The 21,431-nt window shown below is 40.1% G+C and overlaps 6 protein-coding genes across 9 annotated transcripts; 2 read left to right on the top strand and 4 right to left on the bottom strand.

Annotated features, from left to right (window-relative positions):
- The first annotated feature begins 2,769 nt into the window (after positions 1–2,769).
- On the top strand, positions 2,770–5,643 carry LOC112170326. The gene is made up of 7 exons (XM_024307582.2): positions 2,770–2,931; positions 3,206–3,324; positions 3,504–3,586; positions 3,901–4,022; positions 4,533–4,697; positions 4,922–5,015; positions 5,136–5,643. Exons 1-7 carry the CDS (start codon positions 2,898–2,900, stop codon positions 5,386–5,388), a joined length of 870 nt encoding a protein of 289 aa, XP_024163350.1. The 5' UTR covers positions 2,770–2,897; the 3' UTR covers positions 5,389–5,643.
- A 104-nt stretch (positions 5,644–5,747) lies between these two features.
- Positions 5,748–8,214, bottom strand: LOC112170325 (UDP-sulfoquinovose synthase, chloroplastic). 3 transcript variants are annotated; one of them, XM_024307580.2, is made up of 3 exons: positions 8,077–8,214; positions 6,510–7,592; positions 5,748–6,405 (listed from the first exon to the last, which is right to left on the bottom strand). In XM_024307580.2, exons 2-3 carry the CDS (start codon positions 7,554–7,556, stop codon positions 6,004–6,006), a joined length of 1,449 nt encoding a protein of 482 aa, XP_024163348.1. In that variant the 5' UTR covers positions 7,557–7,592; positions 8,077–8,214; the 3' UTR covers positions 5,748–6,003. The 3 variants fall into 3 exon arrangements, with proteins under 3 accessions (XP_024163348.1, XP_040364618.1, XP_024163349.1); XM_040508684.1 differs by having other exon boundaries at positions 8,001–8,113; XM_024307581.2 differs by lacking the exon at positions 8,077–8,214 and adding an exon at positions 7,927–8,047.
- A 1,393-nt stretch (positions 8,215–9,607) lies between these two features.
- Positions 9,608–11,599, top strand: LOC112173700 (acyl-lipid (9-3)-desaturase). Its single transcript, XM_024311379.2, has one exon. The coding sequence runs from the start codon at positions 9,936–9,938 to the stop codon at positions 11,286–11,288; it is 1,353 nt and encodes a 450-aa protein (XP_024167147.1). The 5' UTR covers positions 9,608–9,935; the 3' UTR covers positions 11,289–11,599.
- A 285-nt stretch (positions 11,600–11,884) lies between these two features.
- LOC112173699 (LOB domain-containing protein 22) lies at positions 11,885–13,133 on the bottom strand. Its single transcript, XM_024311378.2, has 2 exons — positions 12,386–13,133; positions 11,885–12,305 (listed from the first exon to the last, which is right to left on the bottom strand). The coding sequence occupies exons 1-2, from the start codon at positions 12,892–12,894 to the stop codon at positions 12,251–12,253; spliced, it is 564 nt and encodes a 187-aa protein (XP_024167146.1). The 5' UTR covers positions 12,895–13,133; the 3' UTR covers positions 11,885–12,250.
- Positions 13,134–16,077: 2,944 nt separating this feature from the next.
- LOC112172942 (protein LATERAL ORGAN BOUNDARIES) lies at positions 16,078–17,628 on the bottom strand. Of its 2 annotated transcripts, none has more exons than XM_040508812.1 (2): positions 16,600–17,628; positions 16,078–16,494 (listed from the first exon to the last, which is right to left on the bottom strand). In XM_040508812.1, exons 1-2 carry the CDS (start codon positions 17,258–17,260, stop codon positions 16,424–16,426), a joined length of 732 nt encoding a protein of 243 aa, XP_040364746.1. In that variant the 5' UTR covers positions 17,261–17,628; the 3' UTR covers positions 16,078–16,423. The 2 variants fall into 2 exon arrangements, with proteins under 2 accessions (XP_040364746.1, XP_024166223.2); XM_024310455.2 differs by having other exon boundaries at positions 16,078–16,487; positions 16,592–17,623.
- Positions 17,629–17,814: 186 nt separating this feature from the next.
- On the bottom strand, positions 17,815–20,246 carry LOC112172941 (probable leucine-rich repeat receptor-like protein kinase At1g68400). The gene has a single exon (XM_024310454.2). It carries the CDS (start codon positions 20,022–20,024, stop codon positions 18,048–18,050), a length of 1,977 nt encoding a protein of 658 aa, XP_024166222.1. The 5' UTR covers positions 20,025–20,246; the 3' UTR covers positions 17,815–18,047.
- Between the last annotated feature and the right edge of the window lie 1,185 nt (positions 20,247–21,431).

The raw sequence follows: 21,431 nt of genomic DNA, 5'->3' as shown, positions 1-21,431 counted from the left end.
AGTTTGATGGTTTGAGACAAGTATTTAAATGTTTTCCGAGAAACAAATATGGTGGCGGTGTACTCTTAATCAATCAATGTTTGTAGTTTTATTTTGATAGTAAACACTAGGGCTGCCACTTGGTTTGGTAATTACCAAATCGACCGAATATCAACCGATGTTTTAAGTTTGGTAAACCGACTTTTTGGTAACTGAGATCGATAAATCCAAAATTGAAAATTACTGAAAAAGTTGGTTTGGTTTTGGTAAATACCGAATCTACCGATTATATAACTATTAACTTTATATACTATGGTTTTCAATACACAAACATGTATATTAAGAAATAAACATAAATTTTTTCATAATAGTATGAACATTACTACATATACTACATTAATAGTATATGTATTTTAAGTAACTCAGTCAAAGATGGTTTTTTTTTTTTTTTTGAAAGAAACAAAGATGGTTAAATAACCTAGTTTTATTGAAAATGACTCAAACTTGATGTCATATATATAAAAGAAAGCTATAATTAAAAGATGAGTACAAAGTTTATGACTATAAAATTGAAGAATCTAGTTTTGTTCGTTCTAATTTTTATTACAAAGAATTAGTTGTTCTAAAGTTGGTAATACCGAAAATTGAAATACAGGTAGTTATGATTAAAAACCGAAAATTTTAATAGCAAATTACCAATAGATACAATCTTATCCCATTTATTACCACAAGCAAGCCTGTTTTTTTTCAATTCCCTTGCGGTACTGTAGCTGAACCATGTGCAATGTCCAGGCCCATGCGGCCATTTTTTGAATTGATTCTGTTAACTAGTAAATTACCAAAATAACCTCTATATAGACTTAATGTACTGAGCTTCAGTATCATTCTAAGGCATTGCAGATTTAATGTACTGAGCTTCAGTATCATTCTGACATGCACGAATTACAGTTCTTTCTAGTTTCTAGAGGCAATTCTAAATGATTAACCTATTGGATTGTTTGTATACACATAAAAGAAATCTCTCCACTATGGTTCTTCTCATGTTCTTCAATCGGTACATCTTCTTTGTCTATTGCAGCAGCCTTCCTCCTTGCCATTTGCGATTAATCTGTATATGATAAATGCAAATATATGAATACTGACCCTCAATAGTGTATTTGACCCTTAATTTGATTAAAAAACCATTATACCTTATAATACTCACAGTTGCAGCAAATCAATGACTAGAATTTCAAGCAGAAAATAAAGACTAACAGCAATAATAAGATCAAATATCCACAGAGCCTAATAAAATCAGCTAAAGCTACTGACCCTTAGAAATAAACATAAAAATGAGCTTGCAATAAACATAGGGTTAGTGAAATCATGAAGCTAAGGTTACTGACTCTTAGAAACTGAAGCTCGTACAATTCATTTTGTACTATTGTTGGTCACAGAACTCATCATTTTCCATCAGAACAAAGAAATCTCAGAAACTAAACGTATTGACCCTCAGAAACTAAAGCTAATGATCTTTAGAGGGTCCATATAATCATAGATTGCACATATTGCAGAATTTTAATGCTACTGACGCTCAATCATCATAGATTGCACATATTGGAGCATTTTAATGCTACTGACTGTCAATAAGCTCAGACAATTCATTTTGTACTATTATCAGCCACATAACATCAATTTTCACCGCCTAGCTACACATAAAAATGAGATTGCAATACACATAGATTTACTGACCCTCAATAGCCTAAATGTTAATTTCTTAATTTGTTAAAGCTACTAACCCTCAAAATTTCTCAACCATTGAGAATAATTAAAATTTCTCAACCAAAATCATTTACCTGAGGGAGAGACTATGACAACACGAGGCTGAAGGTACTGACCCTCAGAATTTCTCAACCAAAATTTCTCAGGTAAAGCTGCTAAACATAATCAAATTTCGACAGTGTTGAATGCATTGCACAAAAATCAGACCATAGTTATTGACCTTCAGTAACTACAAATTTATCTACTGACCTTCAAGACTATAGCTACTGACCCGCCGGTGTCTCGCCCTTACTTCGCTGCTGAGGTCGCGCCCTTGGTTCGCCGCTGGGGTCGCGCCCTTGCTTCTCCGCCGGGTCGCGCGCTTGCTTCGCCGTTGGGTAGAGCGCTTGCTTCGCCGCTGGGTAGAGCGCTTGCTTCGCCGTTGAGGTCGCGCCCTTGCTTCTCTGCAGGGTCGCGCGCTTGCTTCGCCGCTGGGTAGAGCGCTTGCTTCGCCGCAGGGGTTGCGAGCTTGCTTCTCCGCCTGATCGGGTCCTTCTTCGCTGCCGGATCGGGTCCTTGCTTCGCCGCCGAGTCGCCCCCTTGCTTCGCCGCCGGGGTCGCCCGCTTGCTTCACCTCTGGGGTCGCGCTTGCGCCCTTGCTTCGTCGCCTAGATTCACCGGAGCCCTAGATGTTGATTTAGTTCAGACGGTTTAGATTTTGGGATCGCTTTGATTTTGGGAGAAATGGTTTATATTGGTCAGTGGCATGTTTGGTAATTTTTTGAATACTTGAGAGTTATTTCTTTACGATTATGGCCGCACGGACTCAGTATTTTGGATTTTGCTATTGGTAATTAATAATTTCATTTTGTAGTTATTGGTCATTATCCCAAATTTTAATTGGTAATTGGCAGCTCAATTTTGAAACCGAAAGCTTTGGTTTTGAGGTTAGTAATACCTATAACCGATTCAAACCGACAAGTGACAGGTAAAAACTATGAACACAGCAGCAGCCAAAGGTATTAATAATGTAATATGGTCCCCAAATTTTTCATGATCAATGGGTTCACAGGCACAGACTCATTCTCCGATCTCTGTAGGCTTAAATTTTCCGAGTTGGACTCGTCATCAGTTTGGCGCCACAGAGAGGCAAAATCTCCTAAGTGCAGCTCCGATCCATGTCCGTAACTCGGCCGAGTCAACAACAACCCGGTAATCAAACCTCCTCAGACTCGACCTCCTTTGTTTTTGGCTGCAAATTTAAAACATGGTCGATTAAAGTAGCCATCTTTCACAATACCCAGTTTCAACAGCACCTTGAATTTATAATTCTGGGAGTTTGATGTATAATTTGAACTTGATTGATCTTTCCTTTTGGTTTGAGTACATCATATTCATATCCTAAACAAAACAAAGGCTTTTGGATTAAAAAAGGAGTGTCTTAATTTGTTACATTCAACTGAATTGTTGTGTGTGCACTGTGCAGGGGTTCAAAAGCGGAGAGTTGTCATAGAAAACAGCCATGGGGAGAAGCTTGTGGGGATATTACATGATACGGGTTCAAAGGAGCTCGTTGTGTTCTGCCATGGCATACATTCCTCAAAGGTACAAACAGCTCTTTCTTACCATGTTGTGACATATCTACCAAATGATCCTTATTTTTTTTGTGCCATCAAACTGTATCACTGTTGATTTTGTTGAAACAAGTTCAATAAATCTGTGTTTCATCTATTGGTCTTGTTCCAACATGGTGAGAAATGAGTTCATTTTGCTCTCATCTCTAGGAACGCATCCCAATGGTGAACCTTGCTGCTGCGTTGGAAATACAAGGAACAAGTGCTTTCCGCTTTGACTTTGCTGGAAATGGGTGAGCTTCCTCGCGCTCTTACGATTCTTTTGAATTATTTTTTATGTCTGCCTAAATTTAGAATTCCGATGGTTTGAGGCAGTGCTTAAGAGCATTAAAATGAAGTCCAGTTCATGTGATCTAGAGGGATAGATCCTTGAAAATTTTAGGATTTAAAATACAAGTAGCAGGGGCATTTTGTTGTTCTGTTGTAAACATGAACAGGTAGGAGCATAGGCATTTTTGGTCCAAGTCATAGAGCACTTGAGTCTTTAGCATTGCATGGAACTTCTTGTGTAGTATTTACAAGAAATTGTTTGTGTTATACCTGATAGGGAAAGTGAAGGTTCATTTCGATACGGTAACTATCGCAGAGAAGCTGATGATTTACGTGCAGTAGTTCAACACTTTCTTGGGTGCCATTATGTAATAACTGCGATTGTTGGGCACAGTAAAGGTCCGTATATAATTTGTGTTCATACTGATCCAAACCTTAATTTTTTGCACCAAAAGAGGATATTATGATAGATTTCTAAGATGTATCAAGTTTTAAACATTTTAATTGAGGTAGATAGATGACAAGCTAGAGGGCCTAGCCTCCCAGCTTGGCTGGGTTCTGGCCCTCTCCTCAAGAAAGATAGACGTCAAGCTATTGTTGCCTTACAGGTTACTCAATTTATGCATGTTCCTGTATGTGCTATTTTTGTTGTTGGGTTGAGGATACTCACATGTGAATATAAAATTTCTTTGCTTTGGTTGAAAGCTCAAAATTTCCTTCAATAGTTATAGAAGAGTCTCATCTTCCAAGGAAAAAGTCACTTAACACATGCAAATCCATTCGTATGCAATGCTCCCTTATTTTCATGCTTTTTTTGTGTGTGTGTGTGTGCTTCAACTGTTTTCTTTCCCCTTTTTAGTTGAGAAAATTCCTTCTTTTGAAAGTCATCACTTGACATGTTTCTTGCAGGGGGAAATGCAGTGATCTTGTATGGTGCAAAGTACAGGGATGTTCCTCTAGTTGTAAATATTTCTGGCCGGTTTAATCTGGAAAGAGGTATTGATGATCGCTTAGGTAAAGACTATCTACAAAGAATCAAGCAAGATGGATTTATTGATGTGAAGAATAAAAGAGGTAAGCCATCAAATATGTAATTATTCTCATCCCCTTAAAACTTCAGTGGTGTTGTATCATGTGCTAACTGTCTGAGCCTATATCTTCAATCTTTCAAGACTCTAGTTTTGTTGGAACTTGGGAGTACTTTTGCATTTTAATTATTGTTGGAAGTACTTTGGATCTGGCTGATTTTTGGTTTAGATTGATCATCTGCCCAATGAATGTTTTTCTTTTGTTCATAGGCACATTTCAGTATCGAGTAACTCAAGAGAGTTTGTTGGAGCGGCTAACGATTGATATGCGTGCAGTGTGCCAGTCAATTGATCAAAATTGCAGGTGAGAGAATGCAATTATCTTCTCCTGTGTATAATATCCATCATGGCCGAGCACTGAATGAATGTGAGGCACAGAAAATGACTGTTGATTACATGTAATGTTAATTTCTGTAATTTTCAGGGTTTTGACAGTTCATGGATCAATGGATAAGATGGTTCCTGTTGAAGATGCTTACGAGTTCAATAAGATCATACCTAATCATAAACTATACATAGTGGAAGGAGCTGATCATGAATTCACTTCATATCAAAATGAGTTGGCTTCAATTGTGTTGGGTTTCATTAGGAAAGATTTTCACCAGGACAAGTTTATGTTCAAGCAGTCACCACTTGGCACAAGAGCAGCAGATAGATCTGTTAATCCACGATTGTAAACTTTAACCATCATTAAATGTAGTACTTCTTGGTGCAAAGTCTAAAACTGTTGAACAAACAAGTTTAGCCATGGTGCGGTTGCACAGTCACCTTTTGGCACAAGAGCAGCAGATAAGTCACTTCATTTCACGACTGTGATCTTAAACCCATCATCAAACTTTTTTCCTGTGAATGCTTGTAATATTACTCGACTCCTGTAGTTCTAAGTACTATAAATCTTGATCAGACACATCGACTAGGAAAAATTATAGCAACTCTGATTGTGTCTTTCATACTTTCATTCTGTGATTGTTTGTTTCATAGTTTCATACTTCGATTCTAAGATACATCACACTTTAGCAATATGAAGATGGGGTAGTAAATAATCTGATTTCTGAAGAAGTGAAGATGATCATTCTAATGATAATAGTTCTTACCGGCAAATCTGCAAGTAGGGTACAATTTGCCTCAGAAAACTAACCATTTCTTAGATTGCAACTGAGCAATCACTGACCGCACACATTTTATAAAAAGGTGGAAGTTGCAAAACTAGCAACTAACTTAGAAGATAGATAATACAAAGATCAAAGATATCCTTAACATACGTATACAGCTATATGACATCTACTCCCTAACTACGCGGCAACAGTTTTCGGCTTGGCCCCAATTTTCCTCCAAGAAACACTGGGCATGATCTGCTTTTTGTCTACACGATCCTCATATTTAACGGCAAAATTGAGCAAAGAATCCAAAAGAGAGTCGGAAAGAAGGTGAGGTTTAAGTCCCAACTCAATAAGTTTGGTGTGCTTGGCATTGTAGTAGTGCTCCTCCGCTTCAACTCTTGGGTTTGGCACTGATGTAGTATGCACATCAAGTCCAAGCTTCTCTCCAGCTTTTGTAACAAGCGCAGCAAGTTCATTGACAGAAAACTGCTCAGTAAATTGATTGAAGACCCGAAACTCACCAGCCTGTGCTGGGTTTGCAATGGCAATCTCAACACATTGGACTGTATCTCGTATGTCAAGATATCCCCTGGTCTGGCATATAAAAAACACGAGTGTTAGTAAATGGGAAGTGATGCAGCAAACCGACTTTGTGTATGTATGTGGTAACAACTTTGGGCCATGAAGAGAGCTTTTACCTGGCCACCTTTGCCATACACGGTAAGCGGATGACCAACAGCAGCCTGAACGCAGAACCTATTTAATGCAGTTCCAAACACTCCATCATAGTCCAACCGGTTAATTAGCTCTTCATGCATCTCAGTTTCATCTGTTATCACACCATATACTACTCCTTGATTGAGGTCAGTGGCTCTAATCCCCCAAGCTTTGCAAGTAAAGGCTATGTTGTTTGAATCATGAACCTTACTCAAATGGTAGAAAGAGCTTGCTTGCTTGGGGTAGGGCAAAGTATCTGTCCTTCCATTATGAGTAATTGTTATGTAACCCTCCTCGATATCAATATTTGGAGTTCCATATTCTCCCATAGTCCCAAGCTTGACTAGATGACACTGCTCTCCAAACTCTTTTATAGCAAATAGCACATTAAGGGTTCCAATCACGTTGTTATTCTGAGTATATACTGCTCTTGACCGATCAATCATGGAATAAGGAGCTGACCGCTGTTCCCCAAAATGAACAACAGCCTCAGGCTCAAACGACTTGAAAGCGTCTGTTAAGAACTCAAAGTCACAGATATCACCAATGTAGAGTTCAATAGATTTTCCAGTGAGAGCTTTCCAACAACGGAGACGATCATGGATGGAGGAGATTGGAGTCAAGGAATCGATACCAAGCTGTTGGTCAAATAGACGACGGACAAGGCTGTCAACAATGGCAACCTCATAACCTTTCTTGGACAGGTGAAGGGCTGTGGCCCAACCACAGTAGCCATCTCCACCAATGACCATGACCCTCTTTGATTTGGATGGTTCACTAGAACTCTGATGCACCCCCTGACTGGGTTCATTTGAGGCTTCCCGACTTGCAGAGAGCGTGGTAGCACACACTGTGCAATTACTTCGCGACCTCTGCGCTTGCAAGAGGAGCCTTGTAAATGGGGTTTTGGATGTCTGAAACGTAACAGACTTGGGAAATACAACCGAGTCTTGGATCAATGGTTTTGTGGAAGGTTTACAGCCAGAGGAGAACTTTACAGAATACGAAGTTGAAAGCAAATGTGCCATCGATGTTTGCTTCCTCTATCTGATATTCAAATACACCTGCAAAAAAAAATGACTCAAATTTTCAATTTCTGACAATTAATAAACTTCAAATTAGCGGAACCAAATCCATGTATTGTACCCACAATTCTGGGACAAGCAAAGCAAGACAACATCTTAAGAATTAAGCTCAAAAATCAACAAATGTTGAACTATAACCAAGTAGCAACACAACCTCGGACTCAGAGCAATTCAATATAATTCTTTGTCTTGAACATCACAAGAAGCAGATAAAATGCACAAAACACATTTCTTTTTAGTGCCATAAAGAAAAAAGTCAAAATCTTTTGCTTTCTCAGTAGAGATTGGCAATAACAAACTAGCTTAAACTTACAGTAAGATGATCCAGAAGAAGTATGAGTAAATTTCCACAGTGCATTTCAAACAAAGTAAGAATCTTTTGCTTACTATAATAATTCTCTGGAAGAAATATAACAAAGAAACATGTGAAAACTGAACAGAAATAGCAGTATATTATTATAACCGTGTAAGATGAGCTGAGAATTCTGGAAGCTGCTGTGATGAAGGATGCGTCTGATGAGAGACGGAGAGAGAGAGGTCAATTACAATAGAAGAAGGAGAAGGGATATTCCTTTTATCCGCTGATCCAAAATGGGCTCCAATACACTTTCAATTTTCAAGCAACTAACCCAGCCCAATGGGCCCATGCCAATTTTGTCGACATCGGTCATTTTGCCGCCGGAATTTTGTTGACATACCTTAGGCTGATAAAAATTCCGTCGGCCGAATGATCTATGCCGACAAAATTACATTGGGAAGAGTGTTTTCTTCCATTTAAAAAGATTTGTAAAATGACCTAGACCGATGTAATTTCATCAGCAAAGGCGTTCCCTTCTCTTTGTTTTTGCCTTTTAGGCCCCTTGTAACCAAAAAAAAAAAGGGGTTCCCTTCTATTTTAAAAAAGAAAATCTAGTTGGGATTGGGGAAGAAGATGAGAAGGTTTCACAACCGTGTCAAGTGCAAAAATATTATTATGCAATGACAGTGCACTTGATGTTATTCAGCTATCTATTTTTATTAGTGTAAATGCACGTCGGTGCTCTGAATTCCTTAGATGTCAAATATAGCTATCCAACAAACAAACAAAAATATGTGACTGCGGATGCATAATCATTTGACAAAAGAGGAAAGAAATCTCCTTAGCTGTAAAGGATATCCTGATCTGTCCTATGGCATATCCTTTTGCTCTTTCATGGGAATCCAAAATGGCATATTCTCAAGCTCCATTCAGTCAATTCAGAAGCACATGCATCATTACTATTACTTCAACAATTTTTCTTTACTATTGCCATGTACAAACAGTGTTTACATTGAAGTGTATAAGAAAACAAAACTTATACTATACATGCGTGTATGTCATGTTGCATTGATCTAATAGTGCCTCAACTCCTGCAATGAACAGTAAAAAGTCCCTATAATGCTCACACACCGTCAGATTAATGAGTGCATGACATACACGCTTGTACAATAGACAATCCAGAAAATAAAACTTTTACTATACATGCGTGTATGCCATGCCATGTACACAAGAAAAATACATTTTGAAACTTCTATCAATTATGAATTTTGTTTATAAATTCACTCTAATAAGAAACATTCTCAAACGTTACCATAACGCAACGATTGAAATCAAAATATGAATAAATAGATAACAAATAAAATTGTAAACAAAATCGTATCAAATAAAACTGTAATACAAAAAACTTGAAAAATGAATGTGTCGTTTCCATTTCGGCTTCACCATCCATTACCTCATATTGGCATAAGTTACAGATAATCTTTGTTTGCCTCTTTTGGGATTTCACCAAATCTAACAGTCCAACATCCCCTGTATTTCTAACCACATTTCAAAGTCAAAATCTACCCAAAGCTACACTAGGAAACTCACTATTATACAGCCAAATCTATTAGTAACGCACGCTACCTTTCCACTCCTCATTTTCACCACCATTTCCTCTAAACCCTCCCTTCATCTTCTCTGACTCTCTGTAAAGTGTAAAGTGGTAAATTCAGAAGAGGCAATAATGTTGAAGACGTGGGGGGCACCATTTTGAAAACTGAAAAGAAACATAGAGAGAGAACCTGTGAAGCATTCTATGTTATAAACAGTTCTGTGGCGCTTGTTCAGTCTCAGGCTCTCAGCCAGTACTGTATCTAATCCCTAAACCTTAAACCTGTTTCTTTCTCTCCTTGACCAAAAGAACAGTGTCAGACATATTCTCTCAATGACATAATCACAATCAGATATCAAAGTCTCTTCCTTTTGCAACCCAAAAAGGGAGAGCTACTGTTAAAGCTCGAGTCTTTGCTCTCGGATCTTCAATGGCAGAGCTCAACAACAAGAAGTATATTTCCTCTCAAGACCTAGCAAAACACAACAAGCCAGGAGATCTATGGATCTCAATACAGGGAAAAGTCTACAACGTCTCCGACTGGGCCCAATCCCACCCCGGCGGCGAGCTCCCATTGCTCAACCTCGCTGGCCAAGACGTCACCGACGCCTTCGTCGCCTACCACCCCGGCTCGGCGTGGCAACATCTTGACCGGTTCTTCAATGGCTACTATCTCCAACACTACACAGTCTCCGAGGTGTCCAAGGATTACAGGAAACTCGTCAACGAGTTTTCGAAGATGGGTTTGTTCGAAAACAGGGGACTTGGTGTGTATTTCCAGCTGTTTTCTGTGGCAATGTTGTTCAGTTTGAGTGTCTATGGTGTTTTGTGTTCTGATAAGGCATGGGTTCATTTGGTCTCGGGTGGGTTAATGGGCTTGGGTTGGATTCAGAGTGGGTGGCTTGGTCATGATTCCGGGCATTACCAGATCATCAGCAACAAAAAGGTGAACAGATTCGCTCAGATCCTCACCGGAAACTGCCTTGCTGGCATCAGCATTGCTTGGTGGAAGAGGAACCACAATGCCCACCACATTGCTTGTAACAGCCTCGAATTCGATCCAGATCTTCAGCACATGCCTTTCTTTGCGGTATCTTCGAAACTGTTCCAGTCCCTTAGGTCTTGTTATTATGATAGGAAGATGAATTTCGATAAGTTTACTAGGTTCTTGGTTAGCTATCAGCACTGGACATTTTACCCTGTGATGTGTTTTGCTAGGATTAATCTTTTTGCTCAGTCATTCATGTTGTTAGGGTCTAAGAGGTTGAGGGTGCCCAATAGGGGCCAGGAGATTTTGGGGCTTCTTGTGTTTTGGATTTGGTTTCCTCTGCTAGTTTCGTGCTTGCCCAATTGGGGTGAGAGAGTCTTGTTTGTTGTTGCTAGCTTTTCGATCACTGGGATTCAGCATGTTCAGTTCTGCTTGAACCATTTCTCTTCAAGTGTCTATGTTGGTACACCTGTTGGGAATGACTGGTGTGAGAAGCAGACTAATGGGTCACTTGATATAGTGTGCCCATCTTGGATGGATTGGTTTCATGGTGGTTTGCAGTTTCAGATCGAGCATCATTTGTTTCCGAGGTTGCCTAGAAGGTATCTGAGGATGATTGCTCCTCTTGTTAAGGAGCTTTGCAAGAAGCACAATCTACCTTACACAAGCGTGTCATTCACAAAGGCCAACACATTGACAGTTGGGACTCTGCGTGCTGCAGCCTTGCAGGCTCGTGATCTTACCAGCCCTGTTCCAAAGAATTTAGTTTGGGAAGCTGTACACACATATGGATAATGACTCATGAGAGCAATGTCTTTGTGAAGGTGAAGCTTTCTGAGAATTGCTCTGGTGTGGTTATTTATGCCCAATGACAATGATGATGTTAAAGGGGTATTATGACTTCAATTGGAAGAATAATAATCATCTCTTGGATCGCTTGGTCTTTTTATATCTGCAAGCTTGTAACAACAGTTCATTTCTTTTCTGGAGTAGTTGATGTAGTACTTCCTTCTCCTCTAGTGTAAAGTACTGTGTTTTGATTAGTTTGCTTATTTAAATCTGATAGCCCACTCACTGTCTCTTTTAAGGCTTTGGTTCTCCCTGAATTACTATTCACTATGGTATTTGATTACTGTATGGTATTGGATGGTGTTTATGCAGTATTGTTAAATATGCACTGTTTTTTAAAGAACGATATAAACAGGTCCCTGATATTCATATTCCCCAGAAACAAACCCCATCCGATTCTCAACTGATATTCTCTGTCTCCCTCCCTCTTACTCAACAATTTTCCTATAAGCGGTAAAAAACACAGGCTTACACGTATATCTTAGATTCTTAGAAATATGCATTACAAAATGTGTGTAGTTCCCATTTCCTAAGGCAGAGCAGGCCCTGAACTTCCTTAACCATATGAAGCAAAAGTTTCATAATGTCTGCGAAACTATAGATCATTCAGTATTCTATATTGCTTGATAAGAATGAATGCATGTCTTAACCACTCTTTAACTACATAGTTTGAATTAGAAAGGAAGGTTCAAGCTTGAATGCTTGATATTAGTTCTTTACAACTCAACTATGTGTCCAACAAGAAGTTGCAGGAGAGTTGCATACTTGTTTCTTTTTATCCTGTGCTCTTATTTGATGTGCAGAAAGCAAGGTTACATGAGATCAAAACTAAACGCGGCTGGTCTATCTATGTTTCACCATTTGCAAGTGATATGACCTGTGATCGCCTTCCCCTTATGTCACTGCTCTCACTCCTCCTCACCCTGATTTGGGTTGACATCATGTTCCGGCACAACTTCATCCCTGAAATGTCGAAGATACGATTAACACTGAATCAGATGCTACTAAATCAAGGATTTATTACCATCGTTACTTGGACAAACCTTAAATCAAACATGTTGTTGCGCTGTTCTTGATGAAGGAGTGCATGAAGAAATCCACCAGGAACAATAGGGAGAACTGGAATATGATATCCCTGATAATTGATGTTATCATGTTCTTGAACAATGTATCCCTGTTTCTGAACCAAAGGCTGTGCCACAACACTACCACTACCTCTGCCACGAAACACACTAAGTACATTGCGCAAGCGGCGGAGCTCCTCCTCTTCCTCCGCAATCTTCAGCTCCAAGTTCCTTACAAGTCCATAACTTCCACCAACCGGGTCGGCGACTCGGATGTCAGCTTCCGCTATAATGTGCTTCATGGCAGTGCTTCTTTTGTGAGGGGGTAGGCTCCGGAGCAACTGCTTCAGGTGACTTTCGCCGAACACCTTGCGGGCATTCTTGAATTTTTGGTGCATGTGGGAAGGGAAGTACGGGGCCAGTGGACAATCCCGTACACATTTTGAGCGGTTGTGTCTGCAAGAGGCACAACTTTGGTACTTGTTCATACTTGATATGAAATTTTCAGGAAGGTGGGAAAGAGAATCTGAGCTCAGTCGAGAATCAAATATAATTTGGACTTTGGAGAGAAGAAGAAGAGAGTAGTGGTATTTATAGTCTACGTGGTCGACTGGTTCTAAATTTCGAAATGGAATTTAGTGATTATATATTCTAAATTCATTTATAGATCAAAAAATACAGTGATATTTTTTTTTTTTTGGGGTTAAATATGTTTGGAGAGAGCAGACTCTCCCAACCCGATTTATTAAAAGAGCTGGATAAATATTACAAACAGAAGAAGGGAGGACAATGCCTATGCCTCTAGCCAAACTGAGGTACTAACCTTCAGTCTAACAGATTAAAAGAAAGAAATTAAAACTACAACTCAAATGAAGGCCAAGTGAGTCTTAATTTATTAATGTTATTATTGGTTACAATCTCTTAGACGGTGTTATAATTGTGATTGATTTGTAATTACAATTAGTTAGAATGAAATTTCTTTTTGTTAAAAAAAATAAAAATAAAGTACAAACGGTGGAATCGTAGAAAGGCTCAATGTGATCTTAGCAGAACCTTGTCACTACTGATTTGTGAGAGTTTACAACACATTTATTTTCAGTATGAATTCAATTGGTACATTATTTGAGGAGAAAAAAATATATAAACTGGAAAAAATTGATAGGGTTACTCTCTGGTATAAAATTGGTATGAGACGATTTGTGTACTTCATTCACCAAGTATGGCGATCTCTTTCTCCAGCCTTTTAATTCCGGTTGCTTCATATGGCCTGGTGCTTTCACTAAATGAGAGCAAAAGCTGTTGTAAACTTGAAATCATCTTCTCCATCATATATGATTGATGACAGATGAAGAGGTCATAACCCAGATGCAGAGTTTTGTTATTGTTCAGTAATCTGGTATATCGTTGAACCGATTAAGTATTCCCTTTTCATGTCAAGCTTCCTCATGGTAACTTGACATGCTTTCTCGGGAACAAAGCCAATCATAAGAACAAAGCAACATATAGATAGAACAAACAGTAATCAAAAGTCGGAGAGAAAATGCTACTGTTTATGTAGAAGTCTTTCAAATGGCTCTAAGCATTCAAAATATGCATTATGAAAATACTCAGGAACTCAGCCATCAAGTGATGGGAAAGACTCTACATAGGGACGGCATTTTAACCCATGGGTATGGGTACCCGTGGGTATTTATTCCGTATGGGTATGGGTACCCATTTATGAAGTTTGGGTGGGTATGGGTATTTTATAAAATACCCATTATAGAAACGGGTGGGTATGGGTATCCCACGGGTACATAAAATTTACCCAATACCCAAACCCTATTCACTTCTCTCTCCGATTCTTCTCTCATCTCTCTCCTTTCAACCTAGCAATCTCGCTGGAGATTGGCTACTCCGGCATCTAGGGTTGAGAATGTGGTGGATTTCGATATGTAGTTTCAATTGTTATGAAATGTAGTTTCGATATATTGGCGTAAATGAGTTTTGATTCGTGAGGATCAGGCCATCCGATCGACTTGTAGATTTGATAAATTGATCGTAGAAGTGTTCCCATGACTTTGTGTGGTCTCGGATGACGATCCGACCATTGGATTATCGTATAATTGTGAAAAGACAATTCAAAATGCGATCCATGAGGATCCGACCGTTAGATCGTCGTATAATTTTACAGACGATCAGAGACGATCCAACCGTTGGATGTTCGTATAATTTTGAGAGGATGATTCTAAGGGCTATCCGGGACTATCCGACCGTTAGATCATCGTATTATTTTGCGAGGAGGATCCTATGGGCGATCGGGGACTATCCAACCGTTGGATCTTAGTATAATTATGAGAGGATGATCTTAAGGGCGATCTGCGATGATCCGACAGTTGGATCGTCATATAATTTTGTGAGGATGATTTTACAGGCCATTTGTGACAATCCAACCGTTGGATCTTTGTATAATTTCGAGAGGATGATTCTAAGGGTGATCCAAGACTATCCAACCGTTGGATCTTAGTATAATTTTGAGAGGATGATCCTAAGGGCGATCCGTGATGATCCGACCGTTGGATCATCGTATAATTGTGAAAATAAGATTCAAAAGGTGATCTGTGAGGATCCGACAGTTGGATCATCATATAATTGTGATTTGTATGCTTAGTTGAGACTGTATGTGATTAGGTGCTTGAAGGAATTGCATTGAACGATCATTTGTGATTTTGGCTGTTAGAAAAGACGCAGTGGGATTTAAAGATGAGTAAATCTCACATGGTTAATTTACGAACCGAATTTTATTATTTTACATTTAATCGCCAAGTTGTGAAAATTGTCTACAGAAATAAATATTTGTTTTAAGCTTATTGCTTCCTCATGACTAAACCAACAATTTTTTTCTTAAACACTGTCTCAAGTATTTGAAATACTCAATCGACCAAAACAATGATGAAAATAAAAAGAATAAAAAAATTTATTTAGTAGGCTAAAGGCCTTAAATTTATTTATTTTTTAAAAAAAAACTGCCCGTATTGAAAACGGGTAAATGGGTGGGTATGGGTTTACCCGTTTAGAAATGGGTTGGCTAAATACCCAATATCCATGAATTATTTGATGGGTATTATCCACAAACTATTATTGGGTAGGTATTACCCAATAGGTGTAAATGCCAACTCTGTCTCTACATCAGAGGCTATTTATGATGTGCAAGACCGAAAAATTCAGGAGAATATCCAGGAATATAATCAACACATATCCATAAAGGAGTTATGGCATTCATGTTTTGAATCTGAAAAGATTGGAAATATATCATTGTATTTAAGACTCATTAAAATCCATGCCATTCATGTTAACCAATTATGTTGTTTGCAGGCCAACAGTAAAGGTTATGCAGATGAATACCAGTGAGACAACTTCACAAGTTGGAGCCTGCTATGTTCATTGTATTTGGTCTACCCTACTAAACTTGATTTATTCAGGAAGTCTTTTCCACACTAGACATTGTCATGAGAAAGATGAGAAATAGACCCTTCTCTTTTCCATACTAGACAATTAGACATTGACATGAGAAATAGACCCTTCTCCTGGTTCTAATAGGAGAACACCAACTCCAACATGCCCTGGCCCCAAATTAACTAGCATAACAATCAATAGGCAAACACATACTATATCAAATGAAAGTAATCCACTGCAGAAATTGAAAGGATATATTCTCTAGAGATCACACAGTTTCTACATTGCTTTTTGAGAAAGAATGCATATCTTTACCACTCACTTATACTACATAACTGGTATCAGGAAGGATAGTCACAACCTTGATATTGGTTCTTCCACTCACCTATACTACATAACTGGAATCAGGAAGGACAGTCACAAGCTTGATATTGGTTCTTTACAACTCAACTATGAATCTAAGAAGTTGCCTGCACCATCTAGACTTGATTCTTTTTGTCTTGTACTCTATTTGATGCGCAGAAAGCTAGGTTATATGACATTCAAACAAACCACCAGCCTATTATGTCACTGCACTTGTGCTCACCTGAATTGGGTTGAGGGTCGAGGGTTGAGACCATCATGTTCTGGCACAACAACTTCATCCCTGAAATGTCAAACAGGAAACCACACAAATTAGGACTAACATTGAAAGAGGCCATAAGGGTACAAAACTAGGGAGAAATTACCATCGTCACATGAACAAACTACCTGAAATAAAAAAATGTCGCCCTGTTCTTGATTAGTCTCTGGAAGATGAGTGGGTGCCTGAACATATCCTTGACTCTGAGCATCAATGTCAGTCTGTTCTTGTCGAATTCGATATCCTTGAACAATGTTGCCCTCTTCTGGATGAACATGCGGAAATCCTTGAGCAAAGTTGCCCTGTTCTTGATCATATCCTTGACTTGCATTGTAATTCTGTTCTTCAAGATTCTGCTGAAAAGTGTTGTAGCTCTGTTCTTGATACATGGCGGTGGCCAAAGGTGGTTGTGCCATAGCCACATTAACAGACCCTCCTCCTCCTCCACCACCAAGTTGACTGCGCAAGCGGCGGAGCTCCTCCTCTTGCCCTGCAATCTCCCTCTCCAGTCTCCTTATAACAGCACATTGCTCCTTCACAACACCATAACAACCGCCGACCGGGTCGGCGCTGCGGATATCGGCTTCGGCTCTGATGTTCTTCATGGCAGTGCTTCTTTTGTTAGGGGTCTTGTGGAGGCTCTTGAGCAACTTGGTCATGTAAATTTTGCCGAACACCTGCTGGGCTTTCTTGTATTTCTGGTGCATATGGGCAGGGAAGTACGGGGCCAGCCAACAATCTGGGTCGCATTTGATTCTGTTGTGTCTGCAAGAGGAACAAGTCTGGGGGTTATTCATATCCGAAATGAAATTTTGAGGAAGATGAGAGAGTAAGAATCTCAGGCGAGAAGTAGATATGGTGATTTGTGATTGGGGAGAGAGAGAGAGAGAGAGAGAGAGAGGAGGAGGAGTTGGAGAGCATCTGTGATCATATTTATAGTCTGCGCCTCTGCGGGGTTCGAATTTTTGAGCGAAATTGGATTTGGGTTTTTGTTGTTTGGATTATAAAGTGGGTAATCTGGTAAATAGCCAAACGTATTATAAGCTTTTCAAGCTTGTGTGACATTAGTTTCTTAATTTCTTTGAATAAAGAAAAAGATGAACACGGGCTTCTGAAACAAAATACACACAAGCAATGGAAATCTTACAAGCAGAAAGAAAAAAAAAAGAAATGAGGGGAATTTACTCATGAACTCTAAATTCGGCGAATATTTGACAATAAAATTAAATTCGTGGACAACGGAGATAAAATTTATGTATAAAATGAACATAGATTTGCGAGTTTATTACTCTTTTGAAGAAAAAATCCATGTCATTCATCTTGCAGTGACGAATACTTGTAGGCTAAGGCAAGTCAGCAAAATGAGAGCCTGCTATGTTCCATTGCAATCGGTCTCCCCCACACCCACAGTTGATTTTAACAAGCACAAGAATCATTAGGCATACTATATCAAATGGTAGCAATACATTAAGAAATTGAAAGAAATCGAGTCTCTTTATTGATGCTTCCCGCAATCCATAGATGCTGCAAGAGCTAGCTCAAAACATTAAGCAAAATGAAGTTTGCTGCCATCTGCCACTGTCATCAGGGAGTGCTTTGTGAAGGAGAAGAAGTATCAAACGAAATGTCATCTAGAATAGACTTGGTCCCATCTTCTCTAACACCCTTGTTCCTAATGTCCTCGATCATATTGTGCACCATGTTCATCGTTGGACGATCTTTAGGCTGCGCGGCTGTGCAAAGCAATGCCACCTGCAAAAGCGCCCACATTTCCTCCTCCATCTCCTTGTCACTCAACAGCACGAAATCAAAAAGTTCCCATGTACCAAGCTCTTTCTTCACCGCCCTGTTAACCCACTCCACCAAGCTCATTTCTCCTTCCTCGCCCGCCATCCTCCCCGTCAAAATCTCCATCAAAACCATCCCAAAGCTATACACATCGCACTTGCGAGTGTACTTGTTGGGACTAAAACTACTCGACATGATCAACTCCGGGGCTTTGTAGGCATTGTAGGACGAACTTTGAGCAACCAAGAGTTGTTGGAGGCCAATGTCAGCAACACAAGCATTCCCCATGTGATCGATTAAAATGTTGGACGAGTTAACGCGTCCGTGATAGAGCTTGCCTTTGCCACAGCCATGGATGAAAGCAAGTCCTTGTGCACAGCCCCAAGCTAGTTTCAGTCTTGTACTCCAGTCCAACGGTGTCCTCCCCGGTCCTCTAAACCCGTGCAAAAGAGAATGTAGGCTTCCGTTAGGCAGAAAATCATACACCAAAAGAAGCTCGTAGTTGGAGTTGTGGTAGGCTCTCAGGCTCACAATGTTCGAGTGTTTCAATTCGCCGACAATTCTCAACCACGCTTCGATTTCCTTGCCGTGAATTCTCCTCTCCCTCATCCTCTTCACCGCCACCATGTCATTGCAGCCGTTCATCATGATCTTGTAAGTGGCCCCCGCGCTTCCCTTCCCGAGCAGCTCTGCCGACGCCCTCAGCAGATCGCCCACCTTCCCAACACCAGGGTGGCATCCCTCGAGCACCACCATCTCCTCGCTTTCCTTGGGCCCGCCACTTACGGACCCGTTAGGCCCACGCGGCCCATAACCGTTTCTGTGGGACCCGCCGCTCTTTAATTCCCAGGACCCGTAGTGCCTTTTCACGTAACTGTATCCGTTGGCCACCTTGGGGTTCCCGCCGCCGACGACAACAACATCGCTCCTCTTCCTCTGCCGCCACCGCGTGACGGCGCCGGCGATCACCAGAAACCCAAGCATGAGGCTGACGCCGATCAGAGCAGCGTGTTTCGAGTGCGGTTTGGCTTCCGGTTCGGCCGGTGGTAGGGACGGCGGCTTAACGGCCGTCGGATCGGGGCAATCGTGCGGCAGCGGCTTCCCGCAGAGCTGCACGTTTCCCAAAAACGACGCCGCACCGAACTTCTCCAGAAACAGAGGAATCTTCCCGGCGAGTTCGTTGTTGGACACATTGAAATCCGTGAACGGAGCAGAGGACGCGTCGGGAGGCGAGCCGCCGAAGCCGGTGAGCGAGTTGGACTCGAGCCTCAGAGTTAACAGCTTAGACAACCGAGTCAGCTCGGCGACAGGTATTTCGCCGGAGAGTTGGTTGTGGGAGAGGTCGAGTCGGCGGAGGTGGCGGAGGCGGGAAATTCCGGCGGGAATGGTTCCGGTGAAGTTATTGTGAGAGAGGTAGAGGTGGTTGAGGTGGGGCCAGGAGGAGAGGTTGAGGGAGGAGGAGAGGAGGTTTTGGTTGAGGCTGAGGACGGTGAGGCGGTCGAGTCCGGTGAGCAGCTGAATCGAACCGGTGAGGTTGAGATTCTCGAGCACGAGCTTGGTGACCCGACGGGTTTTCGGGTTGCACGTGACGCCGAGCCATGACCCGGCGCAGGGTTCGGTGGATTCGGCCCAGGAGGCGAGGGAGTTGGAGCGGTCAGAGGAGGCTTTGAATGCGAGCAAGGCGGCTTTATCTTCTGGGCTTGGGTTGGAGAGAGAAAGAGAGAAGAAGAGTGTGAAGAAGAAGGTAGAGAGGAGATTCTGGTTTCGCAGCATGGCTTTTCTGTCTGGGGGGGATTCTGGTCCAGCAAAGCTGTGGAACAAGGGAAGAAGTGGGTGAAATATTGTTAGATTTTACCGGCAGTAGAAACTAGCCGTTGCGGAAACAAACAGAGATGGGGGGCGGTTTCACACTTGGTTTAACGGTAATTTGTTGGAGTCAATTGTCATCGTGGGCTTCATAAACAGCATGAGGATTGAGTAACTGAGCGTAAATTATAAAAGGGTAAATTTTGATGAGGACGGGGGTAGGCAATTGCCGCAATTCAAAACAAACACACGTTTTGTTTTCGGGACGAAAAAGGGACTTGTCAGTGAGTATTGAAAGAGACAAATTAGTTATGGTTGTTTCCACTTAATTGGTTTAAAATAATTTTTTCTTTTTGCAATCATGAAAAAATTAGAAAATGTCTTATCAGAGCGAACTCTTCAGGTGATCGAGTCAACGACATAATTTACTTTACAATGAAAACAAATACTTAGAAGCACAACAATTTTGTTTTAGCAAAATGATACTTTATGCATCATCCCACCAAAAACTCTAATGAGTTCATTTTTCATTCCAAATGATGTATCACTACACTATGTAAAGCAAATTGTTTTTATGCTCAAGTATTTTCTTTTTTAGATGGCAAGTGCTTACTTAGAGTATGGTGATTGGATTTGTGTCTTTCTCATTATCAATTTTGTTGCTAAAGGAATGCTTGTGTATCTTGATTCTCAATTAAGGAATGTCCATAATGTCATAATTTGGCGATAGTTATTGTGCATCTGGATGAGATAATTATTAAATATTTATAAATTTTGAAATAACAAAAGCTATAACTCCATTAATTAGAATTTCATTAGTGACGATTGTCATTGTTTGGCTATTTTTATATAAAAACTGGAATAAATTATGAAAGATTAATACAGATCAAAAGACTAAAACGGAAAAAAATATTGTGTTGAAAACTAATAAAGAAATAAAAAAATAGAAAATAAGATAATTCGAAATTATATTTTTTTAATATCCCCATCCCAACTCAATCTGATGTGAGTGAGATTCACTATATTTGTCCTCCAACCAATCAATTCCTTCATTTGTTTAAAAAAATTAAAAATTAAAATTATGTCAATTAAAATAATTAATATTTAAAAATCTTATAATTTCAGTTAAATTTCATCGATTTCTATTTCATCCAAATGGTTTGCAAACAACTAATTAACGCAATGAAGAAAGTACTTTGGACCCGCCAAGTCCAAACACCCGATACGATTATAAATGATAGTGGTCTGAATCTGGCCGCAATGCCGAATTTGACATGATCTTACTGGCATGGGCCAACCCGTCGTCAACCGACAATCTAAGAATCTGACCTTTTTCATCTTGTAATTATCAGTAAAAACAACAAGTGTAATTAC

This window comes from Rosa chinensis, chromosome 6 (genome assembly GCF_002994745.2).
Source record: "Rosa chinensis cultivar Old Blush chromosome 6, RchiOBHm-V2, whole genome shotgun sequence".
Taxonomy (NCBI): Eukaryota; Viridiplantae; Streptophyta; class Magnoliopsida; order Rosales; family Rosaceae; genus Rosa; species Rosa chinensis.
This window is presented reverse-complemented; position numbering and strand designations above follow the sequence as displayed.